Below are 16,298 nucleotides of genomic sequence, written 5' to 3' on the forward strand. Positions count from 1 at the left end.
GTCAGGGTCCCGGTCCCCAGCCCCTCCGCCTGTGCTCAACACCTCTCTGATCAGAGAGAGGGTGCTGGGGCCGCGGGTTCTTCCTGGGATTGCAGATGGGCTGAAGCAGCCCGGGCAGGAGTTTGCAGTCCAGGGGCCCAGCTGGGTGAGGGCAGTGTGCTGACTTGGGTGCAGACACGTGTGGGGGCCAGCGTACTAAAGCTTCTCTCTGTGTCTCCCTTCCCCCCACCGCTCCCCACGCCGCAGCCCTACCTCACGAGCACTCGCAGCCTGTCGCCCATGTCCGGACTCTTTGGCTCCATCTGGGCCCCGCAAAGCGACGTGTATGACAACTGCTGCCCCCTCAGCCCCGGCACGGAGCCCCCCACCCACATGGAGAACCAGGCGGTCCTGTGCAAGGAGTACTACCCCGGGTTTAACCCGTTCCGTGCCTACATGAACCTGGACATATGGACTACCACAGCCAACAGGAGCACAAACTTCCCCCTGGCCAGAGACTCGAGTTACTGCGGCAACGTGTGAGGAGGCCCGGATGTCTCGCCCACGGGAATCAGAGAGGCTTGTGTTTCGATTGCTAGCGTAAACCGGTTGTTGACATAGATGATGACATTGGCGGGTATTTTGGCACTTTTATATGGAAATAAATTTTTTTAATGAAGTCTGGGTGCTCTTTTTTTTTTTTTTTTTGACCAGTGAGTCAGTGGTAGGAACCAAGCATCCGAATGTCGTAACTTTGGTAATTCAAGAATTCTCAGTCTCAACAAAGGGTGGCGTCAGGCAGTCAGCATGGAGGAAGTGGCAGCAGTCAGGGGAGGGGGATGTGCAGAGAACAGCCACTGTTCAGGTGCCATTCCCGCAGGTCCTGACTTGATGTCTTGGTGGTGCGGGTTGTGAGGTGGGTTGAGGACTGCAGGGGAGGGGAGGCCAGTGAGCAGGAAGTCCTCGGCCCCACTGGCCCCGTGCCCGGGCAGAGCCTGGTTCCCTCTGTTCCGAGCACTTCGGCTGCTGGGATGGGACAGCCAGCCTCGCGCTGCTCTCCCACTCCAGCTGTGGGGAGACCCGTTCTGCTCACCGTCAGGCAGTGGGCCCAGGTGGTGAGCGTGCAGCTCCCCCACACTTTGGGGCTTTCCCCAGATACAAGTCCTTAGGGGACAGGCTTGGCCAGACCCGTTTGTATCTGCTTGTTGTTTGTAGAATTCCATGTTCTGTTGGAGTGATCTGTTTGCGTGTGTCAACTCTGAAAACGTTTTTAACTTTTAATAAAAGTTGCTTATTTTTATACCTTGCTTTGTCTTCCTTGGCAGGTCCCAGGAGTGAGTTTTGCGTGCAAGGCTGGGCTGGCTTGCTTGTGGTCTGTTTCTCTTTGCTGTGGTTGGGCATAGGGGGCCGGGGCAGAAGGGTGCACGGACTATGAATCTGGGGCCGTCCTGCAGGCTTGCACAGCTGGTCGGACCACCTGAGGTCACCAGGTCAGAGTCCTGACTTGGCTGAAGCGTAATTCCCCCACCCCAAATGTATTGAATATTAAAACATCCACCCCCACTTCCACTTCTGATACCCCTCCCTGCTGTCGCACTGCAGCAGATGGTCCAAGTGCTGCCCGTGTGGGAGACCCAGATGGAGCTCCTGGCTCTTGGCTTTGGCCCGGCCCAAACCTGGCTGTTGCAGCCATCTGGGAGTGAACCAGTGGACAGAAGGTTTTCTCTCTCTCTCTCTCTCTCTCTCTCTCTCTCTCTCTCTCTCTCTCTCTCTCTCTCTCTCCCCACCTCTCTCCCTCTCCCTCTCCCACTCCCCCCCCCACTCACTCTCTTAACTCTGCCTTTCAAATAAATGTTTTTTAAAATTTTATTTATTTATGTTTGAAAGAATTACAGAGAGAGAGACAGAGATATTCCATCAACTTGTTCACTCCCCAGATGGCTGCAGTGGCCAGCGCTGGGCCAGGCTGAAGCCAGGAATTGGGAGCTTCATTGGGATCTCCCACATGGGTGGCTCCCTGGCTCCCGGCTTCAGATCTGCACAGCTCCGGCCTTTGCGGCCATCTGGGAAGTGAACCAGCCGATGGAAGACCTCTCTCTCCCTCTCCCTCTCCCTCTCCCTCTCCCTCTCCCTCTCCCTCTCCCTCTCCCTCTCCCTCTCCCTCTCCCCTCCCTCTCTCCCTCCCTCCCTCTCCCCTCCCTCCCTCCCTCTCTCTCCCTCTCCCTCTCCCTCTCCCTCTCCCTCCCTCTCTCTCTCTCTCTCTCCCTCTCCCCCTCCCTCCCTCCCTCCCTCCCTCTCTCTCTCTCTCTCTCTCTCTCTCTGTCTCTCCCCCTCTTCTCCTCTTCTCCTCTCCCCCTCTCCCCCTGTCTCTGCCTCTCTCTAACTTGGCCTTTCAAACAAATAAGTCTTTGAAAAAAAAAAAAAGGTTAAGGGAAGAGTCTTCAGACTACATCCTCAGTAACTTTTCTCAGCAAATCGCTGGTTCCCTGTGATTTCGCACCGCTGATGAGATGAATGGGCTGTGGCAGGAATTAACGGTTTCTACTCTTGTCTTTGTGACATCTGCCTTCCCTTCCCTGCACCTACAGACAGTTCTGATGCGACCTTGAAGGCTAGTGAGTGCTGCCCTCTGGTGATGGACAGGGACGCGGGCAGCCATACGGCTCACTCAGAGCTCAGTGACAGATCTGACCTTGGTCATGCGCACTCTGTGTGCTATTTTCCATCATTGAGTCCTTTAAGGGCTTCAGTTTCTGTATGTTACTATTCTATGAGATTGAGCCTAACTCTGTAGAGCACAAACAAGCAAAAGCAAGGTGGCCTTATCATGAATCTTCCCAAACAAAGCTGAGCTTTTCTCTTTGCCCCAGTTACTTGTACTCGGTTTGTGTGGGCTCCTTGCCAGCCAGATGCTGGGGGAGCGGCTCCTCCCCCAGGGGCTTAACGTGCTTGCAGCCCAGACCCCCCAGGGTGACTGCTGACGAGGTGGGTCCCGGGGGCTCCTCCCCAGGAGTGGATTGATGCTGGGTCTCAGGGCACAGTGGGTGTAGGAGCTCTCACAAGACTGGGTAGTTGCGAAGGAGTAAGTCGGGATGGATGCTTGGTACGGTGGTTACAGGTGCCTGATTCCCCCATCTCAGCACCTGGGTCGAGTCCTGGCTCCTCTGCTTGCCATGCAGCTTGCTGGTAATGCGTCCCGTGGGAGGCAGCAGATGGTCAGGTGCTTGGACCCTGCCACTTGTGTGAGAGACCCGGATGGAATTCCTGGTTCTGGGCTTTGGCAGGCATTCAGGGGAGTGAACCAGTGGATGAAAGATCTCTGTCTCCCTGCCTTACAAACAAAAAATAGACACACACACACACACAGAAGAACCTGGATGCTCCCCTGTCTGTTCCCTTTCTTATGCACCTGCCCATTGCACACGGCTGACTGCAGCTCCACTGTTGTGATATGGCCGGTGGGGGGCGGGGGGAGGCTCACCGGGACACCGGTGGCAGCAAGCTGTTGGGACCTTCCCGCAGCCAGAGTCCTGAGACAGATAAACCTCCTTACCAACTAGCAGCCTTGGCTGTTTCGTTACAACACCACAAAAAGGATGGGGACCCCAGGGAAGTCAATGGCCAAATGCATGGTCTCTTGGAAGTTCATCACGTTCCTCACTTCAGTATTTCCTGAATATATGACATAGCAAGCAGTGTTTTTTTTTTTTTAAGATTTATTTTACTTATTTGAAAGAGTTACAGAGAGAAGTAGAGACTGAGAGAGAGGTCTTCCATCTGCTGGTTCACTCCCCAGATGGCTGCAATGGCTGGAGTTGTGCCGATCCAAAGCCAGGAACCAGGAGCCTCCTCCAGGTCTCCCAAGTGGATGCAAGGGCCCAAAGACTTGGGCCATCTTCTACTGCTTTCCCAGGCCATAGCAGAAATCTGGATTGGAAGTGGAGAGCCAGGACTTGAACAAGCGCTGATATGGAATGTTGGCACTGCAGGTGTTGGCTTTACCTGCTACATTGCAGCGCCGGCCCTCAAAGACTTAAAACACATGTGCACACACACACATTATTCAAAAGGCAGGGAAACAGAAAGAAAGACCTCCCATCCGCTGGTTCATTCCCCGAAATACCTCAAATACCTGCAGCAGCCAGGGCTGAGCCAGGCTGAAGCCAGGAACCTGGAACTCAATCCTGGTCTCCTATGTAGGTGGCAGGGGCCCGATTGCTTTAGCCATCACTGCTTCCTCCCTGGGGTGCGCATTCACAGGAAGCTGGAATCTGAAGCAGAGCCAGGACTTGAAGAAGGTTATTCAAGGTGGCATGGGCGTGTCCCGAGCAGCCAGCTCAACTGCCCAACCAAATGCCTGCTCCATGAAAGACTTGTGCAAGAGTAGTGATTTCATTTGTTTTTTCCTTTTCTTTTGAGTTGGGTGGCATTTAAAGTGGTGATATATGCCCATGATATGTTTTTAAACGTTTAAATACACATTTTGATGTCATGTTTGGTGAGACGCTCATTCACGGTCGACCAAGGAACCATTTCTTCAGGGCAGTTTTGTTGAAAGTAAAGGTTTCTCACCTGTAGAAGTGAAACTGACACTATGAGAAACAATGACTTGATCAGTCCTTGTCCTGACTGTCGAGGAATAGCTTACAATTTTATTCTTTTTAGTATTTTCTTGTTCTACTTAATACCATTGGTTGAACTCTTTAATTAACACACAATTATTCTTAGGTGTTTAAATTCAACTGAAAATTGATCCCTGTTAAAAAATAAGAGTGGAATAAGAGAGGGAGGAGATGTACAGTTTGGCACATGCTCAGTTGGACTTACCCCTAACGGTAGAGCTAGAAACATGCCATGGGACTCCAAATCCCATTAAGTTGGCAGGTACTAATGCCATCTTACTAGTTAGAGTGATCAGTTTAAGTTCATAATTGATCATAAAGATAGGATTGTCAAAGGGATCACATAAATAAGACCAGTGTCTGCTAATAATATTTGATAAAATTAAAAAGGAGAGAACGATCCAACATGGGAAGTGGGATACACAGCAGACTCATAGAATGGATAATGCTCTAAACAGCACTCTGGCCTCAGAATCAGCCTTTAAGGCATTCAGATCTGGCTAAAGAGCCCATGAGAGTTTCTCAGGCATGGAAAGCTAAGTCACTGTGGCAAAAAATGACTTAAATGAACAATCTCTGTGAGTGAGATCCCAGCTAAAGAATGGACCACCAAAGAAGGAGGTACCTTTCTCTGAAGGGAGGAGAGAACTTCCATTTTGATTATGGCCTTGTCTAAATAAGATCGGAGTTTGTGAACTCAAGAGGCTTCCATAGCCTTGGCAGCTCATGACAAAAGCCTCGGGTGATCACTGACATCATAAATAAGAGTGTCAATTGTTAAGTCAACAACAGGAGTCACTGGATTTCTGTCCTTAATGTGTTGTACTATGAGAATTAACAGTAAAACTAGTCTCAAACAGTACTTTATACTTTGTGTGTGTGGTTGCAATCTGTTGAAATCTTTATTTAGTATATACTAAGTTGATCTTATGTATATAAAGATAATTAAAAATGAATTTTTTTTTTTTTGACAGGCAGAGTGGACAGTGAGAGAGAGAGACAGAGAGAAAGGTCTTCCTTGGTTCACCCTCCAATGGCCGCCACTGCTGGTGCGCTGCGGCCGGCGCACCGCGCTGATCCGATGGCAGGAGCCAGGAGCCAGGTGCTTTTCCTGGTCTCCCATGGGGTGCAGGGCCCAAGCACCTGGGCCATCCTCCACTGCACTCCCTGGCCACAGCAGAGAGCTGGCCTGGAAGAGGGGCAACCGGGACAGAATCCGGCGCCCCGACCGGGACTAGAACCCGGTGTGCCGGCGCCTCTAGGCGGAGGATTAGCCTAGTGAGCTGCGGCGCCGGCCAATTAAAAATGAATCTTAAGAATGGGATGGGAGAGGGAGTAGGAGAAGGGATGGTTTGCTGGTGGGAGGGTGGTTAGGGGGAAAAACTGCTATAATCCAAAAGTTGTACTTTTGAAATTTATATTTATTAAATAAAAGTTTTCTTAAGAAAATAAAGGTTTCTCTTTGAATTCAAAAATAATGAGATTTTTAAAAGTAGGTGTTAGATTTATACTGCTGTCATTGAAAAATCCCTGCAAACGTAGTGGTTTGAAACAACACAAATGTGTTATCTTTGAGAGGCAGGGTTACAGACAGAGAGAGGGAGAGACAGAGAGGTCTTCACCTGCTGGTTCACTCCCCAATTGGCCAGGACAGCTGGAGCTGAGCTGATCCAAAGCCAGGAGCCAGGAGCTTCTTCCGGATCTCCCACATGGGTGCAGGGACCCAAGCACTTGGACCATCTTCCGCTGCTTTCCCAGGCCACAGCAGAGAGCTTGATTGGAAGAGGAGCAGCCGGGACACGAACCAGCGCCTGTATGGGATGCCGGCGCCGCAGGCAGAGACTTAACCCTCTATGCCACAGCGCCGGCCCGTATCTTACAGTTGTAGGTCAGGCAACCAACATGAGTCTCACTGGGCTAAAATCAAGGCTCTGAGAGGAGTGGCTTCCCTCCTCTCCTTTCCCAGCCCCTCCAGGCTGCCCACAGGCCTGGGCCTGTGGCCCCTCCTCCACCTGCCCAGCCAGCAGTGCAGCGTCTGGGATTCCTTACTTGCCCAAGCCAGGAAAGGGCCTTCTAGTTTAAAGACTAGTGGGGTTAGAGTGGGTGCAGCCAGGATAATCTCCCCACCTTCCAGGGCCTTAATTTATTGGCTGCTTTTGCAGATTGGCAGATTCCAGGACCTCAGTGGGACAAAGGTTATTCTGCCCACAGCAGACGATGCAGGAGCATCTTCAGTCAGCGATGAGTTGGAAATCGGTGTCCCACGAGAGGAACAGGTTTAAATTATCGCACATAGGATATTAGAGTGCAGGAGTCCCCCTTGTCCACGGGGTCGCCTTCCGTGTGTCAGTTAACCTGTGTCAGCTGTGGGCTGAAAATACTCGATGGACAATTCCAGAAAGGATCAATTCATAGTTTTTGTTTGTTCGTTTTAAGATTTATCTATTTGAAAGAGAGAGAAGAGGTAGAGCGAGAGAGAGAGAGAGAGGTCTTCCATCCACTGGTTCACTCCCCAGATGGCCACAACGGCTGGAGATGCGCCGATCTGAAGCCAGGAGCCAGGAGCTTCTTCTGGGTCTCCCACACGGGTGCAGAGGCCCAAGGATCTGGGCCATCTTTGACTGCTTTCCCAGGCCACAGCAGAGAGCTGGATCAGAAGTGGAGCAGCTGGGACTCGAACTGGCGCCCATACGGGATGCCAGCACTGCAGGCAGCAGCTTTACCTGCTATGCCTCAGCGCTGGCCCCAATTCATAGGTTTTTAAGTCAACTGCTGCTCCCAAGAGCAGGATGCCTCACCTAGGACATGCGCCATCCCTTTGTGTCCACCTGCATGGCTCCTGTCTGTCCCTCGCTTGGCAGCCGTCCTGGTTAGCAGATGAGCCTGTGCTCAGGTGTCCCTTAGTTTACTTACTAAGGGCCTCCAGGTGAAAGGCTGATGTAGCAAAGAGGCAGCAGGACAGGACACCTGGAAGGGCAGGTTGACGGTGCAGTGCTGCAGGCCATACAGGAAACAACAGTACTAACACAGGGGTCAGCAACCATGACTTCAGGTGGGTGCTGGGGGGCTTGGAACAGCAGCTCTAAGGCTAAGGGGGAGGGACCTGCTGTCCTATGGAAGCTTCTGGAAAAATGGTCCCGGCAAAGGAGGAAGTAGAACCCAAAGTCTGCACATAGCGTGGCCCGCTTCTGTGCGTGTCTAGGGACAGGGCTAGGATACGATAAAATGAGAGCTTGGGCCAAACCAGATTCCAGGTTCCAGTGGGACTGAGGAAGTCGGAACTGCTTGTTACAGTCCTGGGATTGCAGGGGTCATGCCCAGCTCTCCTATAGTAGGAGCGGATTTTGTAAGGGTCATTGCTGGTGCTACCTCCAGAAGCCAAGGGGAACCCCCTTCCCCCAGCTCATGTAGTGTGAGCGAGTGTAGCTCCGGCGCTGATGCCCAAGGAGTTCCACACTTTGAGGGTGTAGGGGATCAGGGCAGGTCCCCCAACTCTGGCTCTGATCGCTTCCGGTAGCCTCGGTGCAGAGATCGGTGCAACTTTTCACAGTGGAGCCCAGCGCTTTCTCGGGGTGGGGTGGGGGGGCAGGGTGCCTTCGTTTCTCAGAGCCCAGCAGCTGCGTAGACCTCAGGCAGCTCCCCAGGCTGAAGCTCCATCTCCTTCAGCTAAAGTGCGGGAGGTGGGCTGCGTAGCGACTTCTCCCTACCTGGACTTGGTAAGATGGTGGCTCCCAGCCAGTGCCCCATTCCTCGCGGTCCCACAGTTCTTTATGCTACGTCTGCACTGCAAATTTCTGTCAGACCCCTGAAAACATGTTCCTTTCTTTTTTTCTTTCTCTCTCTCTCTCTCTTTTTTTTTTTTTTTTTTTTTTTTTTGTATCCTAGGTTTGCTGTAGTCAGTGTGGCTCCACCCCATTCAGCCATCTTGGATTTCCTTCACGCAATTTTTTTTTAATAAAAGAAAACTACTTTAGGGGGCTGGCACTGTGGTGTAGTGGGTAAAGCTGCCACCTGCAGCGCCAGCATCCCATATAGGTGCTAGTTCAAGCCCCGGCTGCTCCACTTCTGATCCAGCTCTCTGTTGATGGTCTGGGAAAGCAGTAGAGGAAATCTACTTTATTTATGTTTTTAAAGATTTATTTATTTTAAAGTCAGAGTTACATAGAGAGAGGAGGAGAGGCAGAGAAAGAGAGTGGTTCACTCCCCAGTTGGCCACAATGGCCAGAGCTGTGCCGATCTGAAGCGAGGAGCCAGGAGCTTCCTCCGGGTCTTCCCACATGAATGCAGGGGCCCAAAGACTTGGGCCATCTTCTGCTGCTATCCCAGGCCATAGCAGAGAGCTGGATTGGAAGTAGGATAGCTGGGACTTGAACCAGAGCCCATATGGGATGCCGGCACTGAAGACTGGGGCTTTAATCTGTTGTGCCGCAGTGCTGGCCCTGGATGTATGATTTATTTAGTTATTTGAAAGGCAGAGCAACACACACACACACACACACACACGAGAGAGAGAAAGAGAAAGAGACAAAGAAAGAGACACAGAGAGAGGGAGTGAGTTTCCATCTACTGGATCTCTATCCAAGTGGCTGCAACAGCCAAGGCTGGGCTGGACCAAAGCCAGGAGCCAAGAACTCCATTCAGGTCTCCCATGCAAGTGACAGGAGCCCAAGCACTCAGGCCATCTTCCACTGCCTTCCCAGGAACACTAGCGGGGAGCTGGATCAGAAGTGCAGCAGCCAAGACTTGAAACAATCGTTATATTTTTCCGTCTGGAATGAACCCAGAACCGTGAGCTCAGGACTGAGTAGGCTATAACACGTGGTGAAATATGACCCCTTTGTATAAACAAATTCCTGCCACCAAAACGGGTTAGGCCAGGTTCCCAGATCATCACGTAATCCAGACCCACAGGGCTACTGTACAGTAGCTGACCACTTGTTTGCCTGCCTTACTTCATTTTTAGAAATTTGCTAAGTAAAAAACAGTGTGTTTCCAGAATGGATTTTGTATTAGTTGGGATAAGCTAGAGTCAGAGATCTTTCATCTGTTTGTTCACTCTTGAAATGCCCTCAACTGCCCTGGGCTGGGCCAGGCAGAAGCCAGGAGCCTGGAATTCAATCCAGGTCTCCCACATGGGTGGCAGAAACCCAAATACTTGAGCCACCATCTGCTACCTCCCAGGGTGGGCATTAGTAGGAAGCTAGAATTAGAAGCAGATCTGGGAGTCTAACCGAGGTTTTGATATAGATGTCTTCTAATCTGCCGTGCTAAGTGCCCACCCCGAGACATGTTTTCTCGGCTCCCGGAGGCTGGAAGTCCAACATCCAGGACCAGCATCTGGCGAGGGCCTTGCTGCGGTCATCAGGTGGGGGAAGGTGCAAGGGCAAGCTCCCGGAGAGCTGAACCCGCTCCTGGGCGCCCGTGTGCCTACAGCATTAGCCTGTGCATAACAACAGAGCCCTCAAGACTCACACACCTGCCACCAGGCCCCACCTCCCTGCACGGTTCCATTGCAGATCAAGTTTCCAATGCCTGAGTTTCTGGGAGACACATTCACACCCACCCTAGCACTAGGTTATGCTTCCGGAACAACTGTCTCCCCAGACAGGCTCAGCAGGTGCTCCAGGTGCAGCTGTCCCCTGGTGTGACTCAGCTGTCAGGCTGTGGGGCAGATGATCAGCCGATGACAGCCGGGGAGGGGCCATAAGGCCAGCTTCCGGGGGGTGAAACCCAGGACCCTGATCTCCACCCAGGACCCACGCGAGACTGCCCACTTCATGGTTTAACTTACAGTTAAAGTATACTGATAAAATAAGCATTTGGGCCGGAGCCAGCACCATGGCGCACTAGGTTAATCCTCCACCTGTGGCATCGGCATCCCATATGGGCACTGGTTCTAATCCTGATTGCTCCTCTTCCAGTCCAGCTCTCTGCTGTGGCCTGGGAAAGCAGTGGAGGGTGGCCCAAGTCCTTAGGCTCCTGCACCCGCATGGGAGACCAGGAGGAAGCACCTGGCTCCTGGCTTTGGATCGGCACAGCTCCAGCTCTTGCAGCCACTTGGGGAGTGAACCAATGGAAGGAAGACCTTTCTCTCTGTCTCTCTGTCTCTAACTCTGCCTGTCAAATAAATAAAAAAATAAAATCTTAAAAAAAATAGAGCTTGGGCCAATCCAGAAAAGCCTATTTTATGGCCACATGCATGGAGAACCGAAAGGTATGCAACTCCCTAGATGTCAATCACAAATGCCAGTCATGAGAATCATGGCTACATCACCCGGTCAACGCCCACCATACCGCAGGGATAGAAACTCCAAAGCAGGAAGAAAGAGCACCCTCCCGTGGCTGCGGTAGGCAAGCGTTGTGATTGCTTTTAGCCAACAGAATATGGCTGAGAGAGGGAGTGTTTCCCTGTGACTGTGCTACCGGGTCAAGGCTCTGTCCTGCTTGCAAACTCTGTTCCTCTGTTGCTGGTCATTCTGCAGATACTCTAGGTGGCAAGAAACTGCAGGCGATCTCTCGGAGCCAATGGCAGCCCCAAGGAAGAAGCTGAAACCCTTCTCTTCCAGCCTCAGAAAGTGGATTCTGGCAACAGCCCGAGGGAGCTTGGACGTGAATCTAAGTTTAACCTCTGATGCATTGCAGCTGCAGCCAATACTTAATTGCCATCAATGATGTGGCCAGCAGGGGGCGCAGCCACGCCGTGTCTGCCATCTTGGTCTCCTTCCTTCCCACGCAGATTCAGCTCCGTGCGGCAGGAGAGTTTGGCTCACTTCTCTATCCCCAGCATCCAGACTGCTGTTCTGCTCACAGTAAGTACTTGATAAATATTTACCGGATGGATGAATAAATGAGAGAGAATGTTTTCTGGCTTACGGAAGAAATAATAGCCCATAATGCACTTATAAATTATAGTATGTAAATAAAAAATATACCTGTTAAATACTGTGTGTATAAATATAGCATGTACTGAAAGTCTGTAACAGGGGCCACTGCTGTGGCATAGTGGGCTAAGCTGTTGCCTGCAATGGATGCCGGTTCGAGTCCTGGCTGCTCCTCTTCCAATCCAGCTCTCTGCTGTGGCATGGGAGAGCAGTGGAGGATGACCCAAGTGTTTGGGCCCCTGCCCCAACTTGGGAGGCCTGGAGGAGGCTCCTGGCTCCTGGCTTCGGATCGGCCCAGCTACGCTGTTGTGGCCAATTAGGAGTGAGCCAGCAGATGAAGGACTTCTCTCTCTCTCTGCCTCTCCTTCTTTCTCTGTGTAACTCTGACTTTCAAGTAAGTAAATAAATCTTTTAAAAAAATAAAGTCTATAACAATGAAAAATGTGTCCAAAAAAATGCCCTAAACAGCACTCTGGCCTCAGAATCAGCCCTTAAAGCGTTCAGATCTGGCTAAAGAGCCTATGAAAGTTTCTCAGGCATGGAAAACCAAGACACTGTGGCAAAAAATGACCTAAATGAAAGATCCCAGTGGAAAGAACGATCCATCAAAGAAGGAGGTACCTTTCTCTGAAGGGAGGAGAGAACTTCCACTTTGATTATGGCCCTGTCTAAATAAGGTCAGAGTTGTGAACTCAGTAGGCTTCCATAGCCTTGGCAGCTCATGACAAGAGCCTCGGGTGATCACTGACGTCAGAAGTGAGAGTGTCAATTGTTAAATCAACACCAGGAGTCACTGTGCACTTGCTTCCCATGTAGGACCTCTGTCCTTAATGAGTTGTACTATGAGATTAGCAGTAAAACTAGTCTTTAAACAGTACATTATACTTTGTGTGTGTGGGTGAAAACTGTTGAAATCTTTACCTATATAGAGTTGATCTTCTGTATATAAAAATAGTTAAAATGAATCTTAATGAAGAAAGGGATGGGAGAGGGAGTAGGAGGTAGGATGGTTTGGGGGAGAGAAGGTGCCACTGGGGGGAAGAGCTGCTGTAATCCAAAAGTTGTGCTTACAAAATTTATATTTATTAAAAAAAAGCTTTCTAAATTTTTTTTAAAGTGTCATAGCTGATTACTGAGTTCCAAATCTCATCTTGCATAAAGAAGATAGGATTTGATCCAGGTAGAACTAAATTTATACTTGGTAAATTGGGTATTCGTATTTCACCCAATGTGGAGACTAGGTCTGGACAAGTTTGACATAAAATGTATAGGAATCTGGCAGTTTCAAATTTGAGCTTCAAAATCAAAGTCACGGGGAAAGTCTCTAATTTTCAATTCCTACACAGGCATCTTTATAAGCTGTCAGAATTTACTACAGGATAATGGTTAGGATTCTTCTGGGTGATGGAGGAGGTTAAGAGAGAGCTTGCTTCAAATCTGTCAGTGCTCATGGCAAATGCTATATTGGAGAGTGGCTTCCCTCTGCCCAGCTGTCGTAATTCTGAATTCTCTTCATTCCACCTTTAGTGGCAGACAGAGGGATGGTCTGCCCAAACTACTGATAGCAGAATCCTTGGAACCAATTACTATGACACATGGTGTCTTTTTTTTTAAGATTTATTTTATTTATTTGAAAGACAGAGTTACAGAGAGAGGTAGAGACACAGAGAGAGGTCTTCCAACCACTGGTTCACTTCCCAGATGGCTGCAACGGCCAGAGCTGCACCGATCCAAAGCCAGGAGCCAGGAGCTTCTTTCGGGTCTCCCATGTTGGGGCACGGGACCAAGGACTTGGGCCATCTTCTACTGCTTTCCCAGGCCACTGCAGAGAGCTGGATTGGAAGAGGAGCAGCTGGGACTAGAACCGGCGCCCATACGGGATTCCGGCACTGCAGGCCAGGGCTTTAACCCACTGCAGATACATGGAGTCTTAACCCGCCTGTGCCACTGTGACCACATGCCCCACATGGGTAACTGATAAATGGTAGAAATGTATTTCTTACAGTTCTGGAAGCTTCAAAGTTCAAGACCAAGGCACTGGCAAGTTAGCTGTCTGGTGGGGGCTGCCCTCCGCTTCCTTGTTGCTGCTACATGCTCTGGAGGGGACAAACACTGTGACCTCACAGGTGCGCGGGGGAAGGAAGGACAAAAAGGAAGCCCAGAGCTGTGCCTGTGTGGCAGGAGAGGGAAGAGAATGACCACTCCCTGAAGCCCTTTTAGAAGGTCCCCAATCCCGTCACCCATCCAGGAGGACTTAGCTCCCATGACTAAGTCACGCTACTGAGTGCTGTTTCAGGTGATTAAGTTCAACCTATGAATGTGATGGACATCGCCAGACCATAGCAGACGGCAGAGAGGAATTCTCATTGCAGATGAGACTGGGGGTGCTAAGCAGCTGGTTAGAGGTGGAATCATTCTGGATTTTCAGGACAGGCCCTGTGTAATCCTAAATGCCCTTGTAAAGAGGGAGGCCAGGAAGATGGCATTGAAGGTGGAGAAAACAGGACAAGGCAAGGAATACAAGCAGCTTGTAGAAGGCGGAAGAGTCCAGGAAACAGATTTGGCCCTAAGGTCTCTGGAGGACAATGTGGCCCCGCCGATGTCTTGAGTTCAGCCTCGGGAGACCCACGTTGGACGTCTGACCTGCAGCATCAACTGCTACTAAGTGCCTACTAAGTCACTACAGGTGCGGTCTCTGTAGTAGTAAGGGGCAAATGCGCCACCACCAAGAACAGTGAGGTGTCTGAGTTTCTCCATCTTTCAGGCTAACCAGGTCACCTGTCGCGGTTCCATGGATTCTGCCAGGCACACGACTCTCAGGTGAGAGACAGGTGGAGTTTATCACTCACAGCAATGGCGAAAGCTGGAGTTCCCGGAACTCAGATTCCCATGGGGCAATGTGGGAGGAGCCGGGTGACACCTGCACACAGTGGATTGTGTTCCAAGACAGGAGAGCTGAGTGGAGGGGCCTCAATTCTTCACACTGTGCAGTAGGCATGCCTGTCCACTGTTCCCAGTACAGTAGACAGCCCCAGCTTATAACAGTTCAGCTTTATGATGCTACAAAAGCACACCCAGACAACGATTCCATTTTTCACTTTTAGTTCAGTGCTAAGTATGAGGCCGGCAATTTTTTTTAGAAAGTAGGTTTTACATTAGGCGGTATATGCAATGGTAGGCTGACCCAAGTTTCCAGGTGTAGCTAAGATAGGCGAGGCTCAGCTGTGATGTTCAGTAGGTTTGTGAATGGAATGCATTTTTGACTTGGGCTATTTTCAGTTTACAACTGCTTTATTAAGATGAAACCTCATCTTTTTATCTTCCCAAGCTGTGCAGCAAACCTGTCCTGTCCCTGAGCAGGAGCCACACATATTGTCTCTCTTCCTGCATGATGGCTGCATGAACCTTATTGAACGGAGTCCAGAAAAATGCTCCACCAGTGCTCTGTCTCAGATCCACCAGGTGTGGGATGCAGAAATTTTCTAGTCATTTGGCAAGATCTAATTACAAGGAAGACCAAGAAATGGGCTCATTGCCCATCTGCTGGCTTACTCCTCAAATGTTTTTACTAACCAGGGCTGAGCCAGGGCCAAAGCCAAGAATTCAATCCAGGTCTGCCACATGGGTGGCAGGAACCCGATGACTGCTGCCTCCCAGGATCTGCTTTGGAAAGAACCCGAAATCAGAAACTGGCGCCAGGAGTGAAACCCAGGTAATCCAATGTGGGACATGGGTGTCTTCGCCAGGGTCTTCACCCCTAGGCTAACCACTCACCCATTTGCCCATGTTTAAATCCAGTTATTTATTGTTTGCTGTTGAATTGACTGAATTCCGTATTTATTTTGTGTATGGACCTTTTATTGGATATGTAGTTTGCAAATATTTTTTCCTGTTCTATAGTTTTGTTTTTTTCCCCATTTGGCTGATGGCTTTTCTGTGCAGAAAAAAAGGTACCTTTTTAAGGTAATTTAAAGCTGTTCTCCACTTAGGTGAAGAAATCAAAATGTTGGAAGGTAAGTGGTAGGACTGGTGTGGCACAGTGGGTTAAGCCACCACCTGAGGTGCTGTCATCCCATATGAGCACCGGTTCAAGTCTCAGCTGCTCCACTTCGGATCCAGCTCCCTGCCACTGCGCCTGGGAAAGCAATGAAAGATGACCCAAGTGCTTGGGCCCCTGCCACCCATGTGGGAGATCCACAGGAAGCTCCTGGCTTCAGCCTGGCCCAGCCCCGCTGTCACACCCATTTAGGGAGTGAACCAGTAATGGAAGGCCTCTCTCAGTCTCTCCTTCTCTCTCTCTCGCTCTGCTTTTCAAATAAATAAATAAATGTAAAAAAAAAAAAGGCAAAACAGGGGGCAAGATAGGACTCTAAAGTTTCTTCTCCATGCTTCTGCTTCATTTTCCTAGCACTTTGAGATGTGTGTTCAATTGTATCATAGAAGTGGCAATAAACACAAGAATAGTGGTTTGTAGCTTAAAGACTATGCCAGTTGTAGGCCACTTCAGCCTACGAGTGTCTTCACCTGAAAACAGATTTTTTTTTTGTTGGATTTCAGATTATTTCAAGTTTAGACACACTGCTTCATCCAGGCCACCTTATACCTCTAGCAACTAATTTCATCTTTTAAACAATCTCTTAAGAATGTCACATTCCCAAGGACGACTGGCCACCAGGTTTCAGACCGCTCATCTGGTAGGGATGAAGCCACCGTTTCTGTAGCTCTTCACTCCACCTCTTTTGGGCAATATACCGTTTTACAGCCTTCTGCCTGTTGAAGGTATGAGATTGATTTTTTAAAAATAGTTATTTTATTT

At 50.0% G+C, this 16,298-nt stretch overlaps 1 protein-coding gene and 1 long non-coding RNA gene across 9 annotated transcripts in view; both read left to right on the plus strand.

Annotated features, from left to right (window-relative positions):
- TMEM131L (transmembrane 131 like) overlaps positions 1-1,281 on the plus strand; it is a 181,640-nt gene extending 180,359 nt beyond the window's left edge. For all 8 annotated transcript variants that reach the window (XM_051819935.3, XM_051819938.3, XM_089302304.1 and 5 more), the window contains one exon: positions 247-1,281. In XM_051819935.3, coding sequence (XP_051675895.3) covers positions 247-522 — 276 coding nt within the window. In that variant the 3' untranslated portion in view covers positions 523-1,281. The remainder of the gene's footprint in view (positions 1-246) is intronic.
- A 9,955-nt stretch (positions 1,282-11,236) lies between these two features.
- On the plus strand, positions 11,237-15,998 carry LOC149124983 (uncharacterized). Its single transcript, XR_016212540.1, has 3 exons — positions 11,237-11,410; positions 14,247-14,302; positions 14,811-15,998. It is a non-coding gene; the product is annotated as an uncharacterized LOC149124983 (long non-coding RNA).
- The last annotated feature ends 300 nt before the right edge of the window (positions 15,999-16,298 follow it).

The sequence above is a fragment of the Oryctolagus cuniculus genome, chromosome 8 (genome assembly GCF_051225735.1).
Source record: "Oryctolagus cuniculus isolate XC-2025 breed Fujian yellow rabbit chromosome 8, ASM5122573v1, whole genome shotgun sequence".
Classification (NCBI taxonomy): domain Eukaryota; kingdom Metazoa; phylum Chordata; class Mammalia; order Lagomorpha; family Leporidae; genus Oryctolagus; species Oryctolagus cuniculus.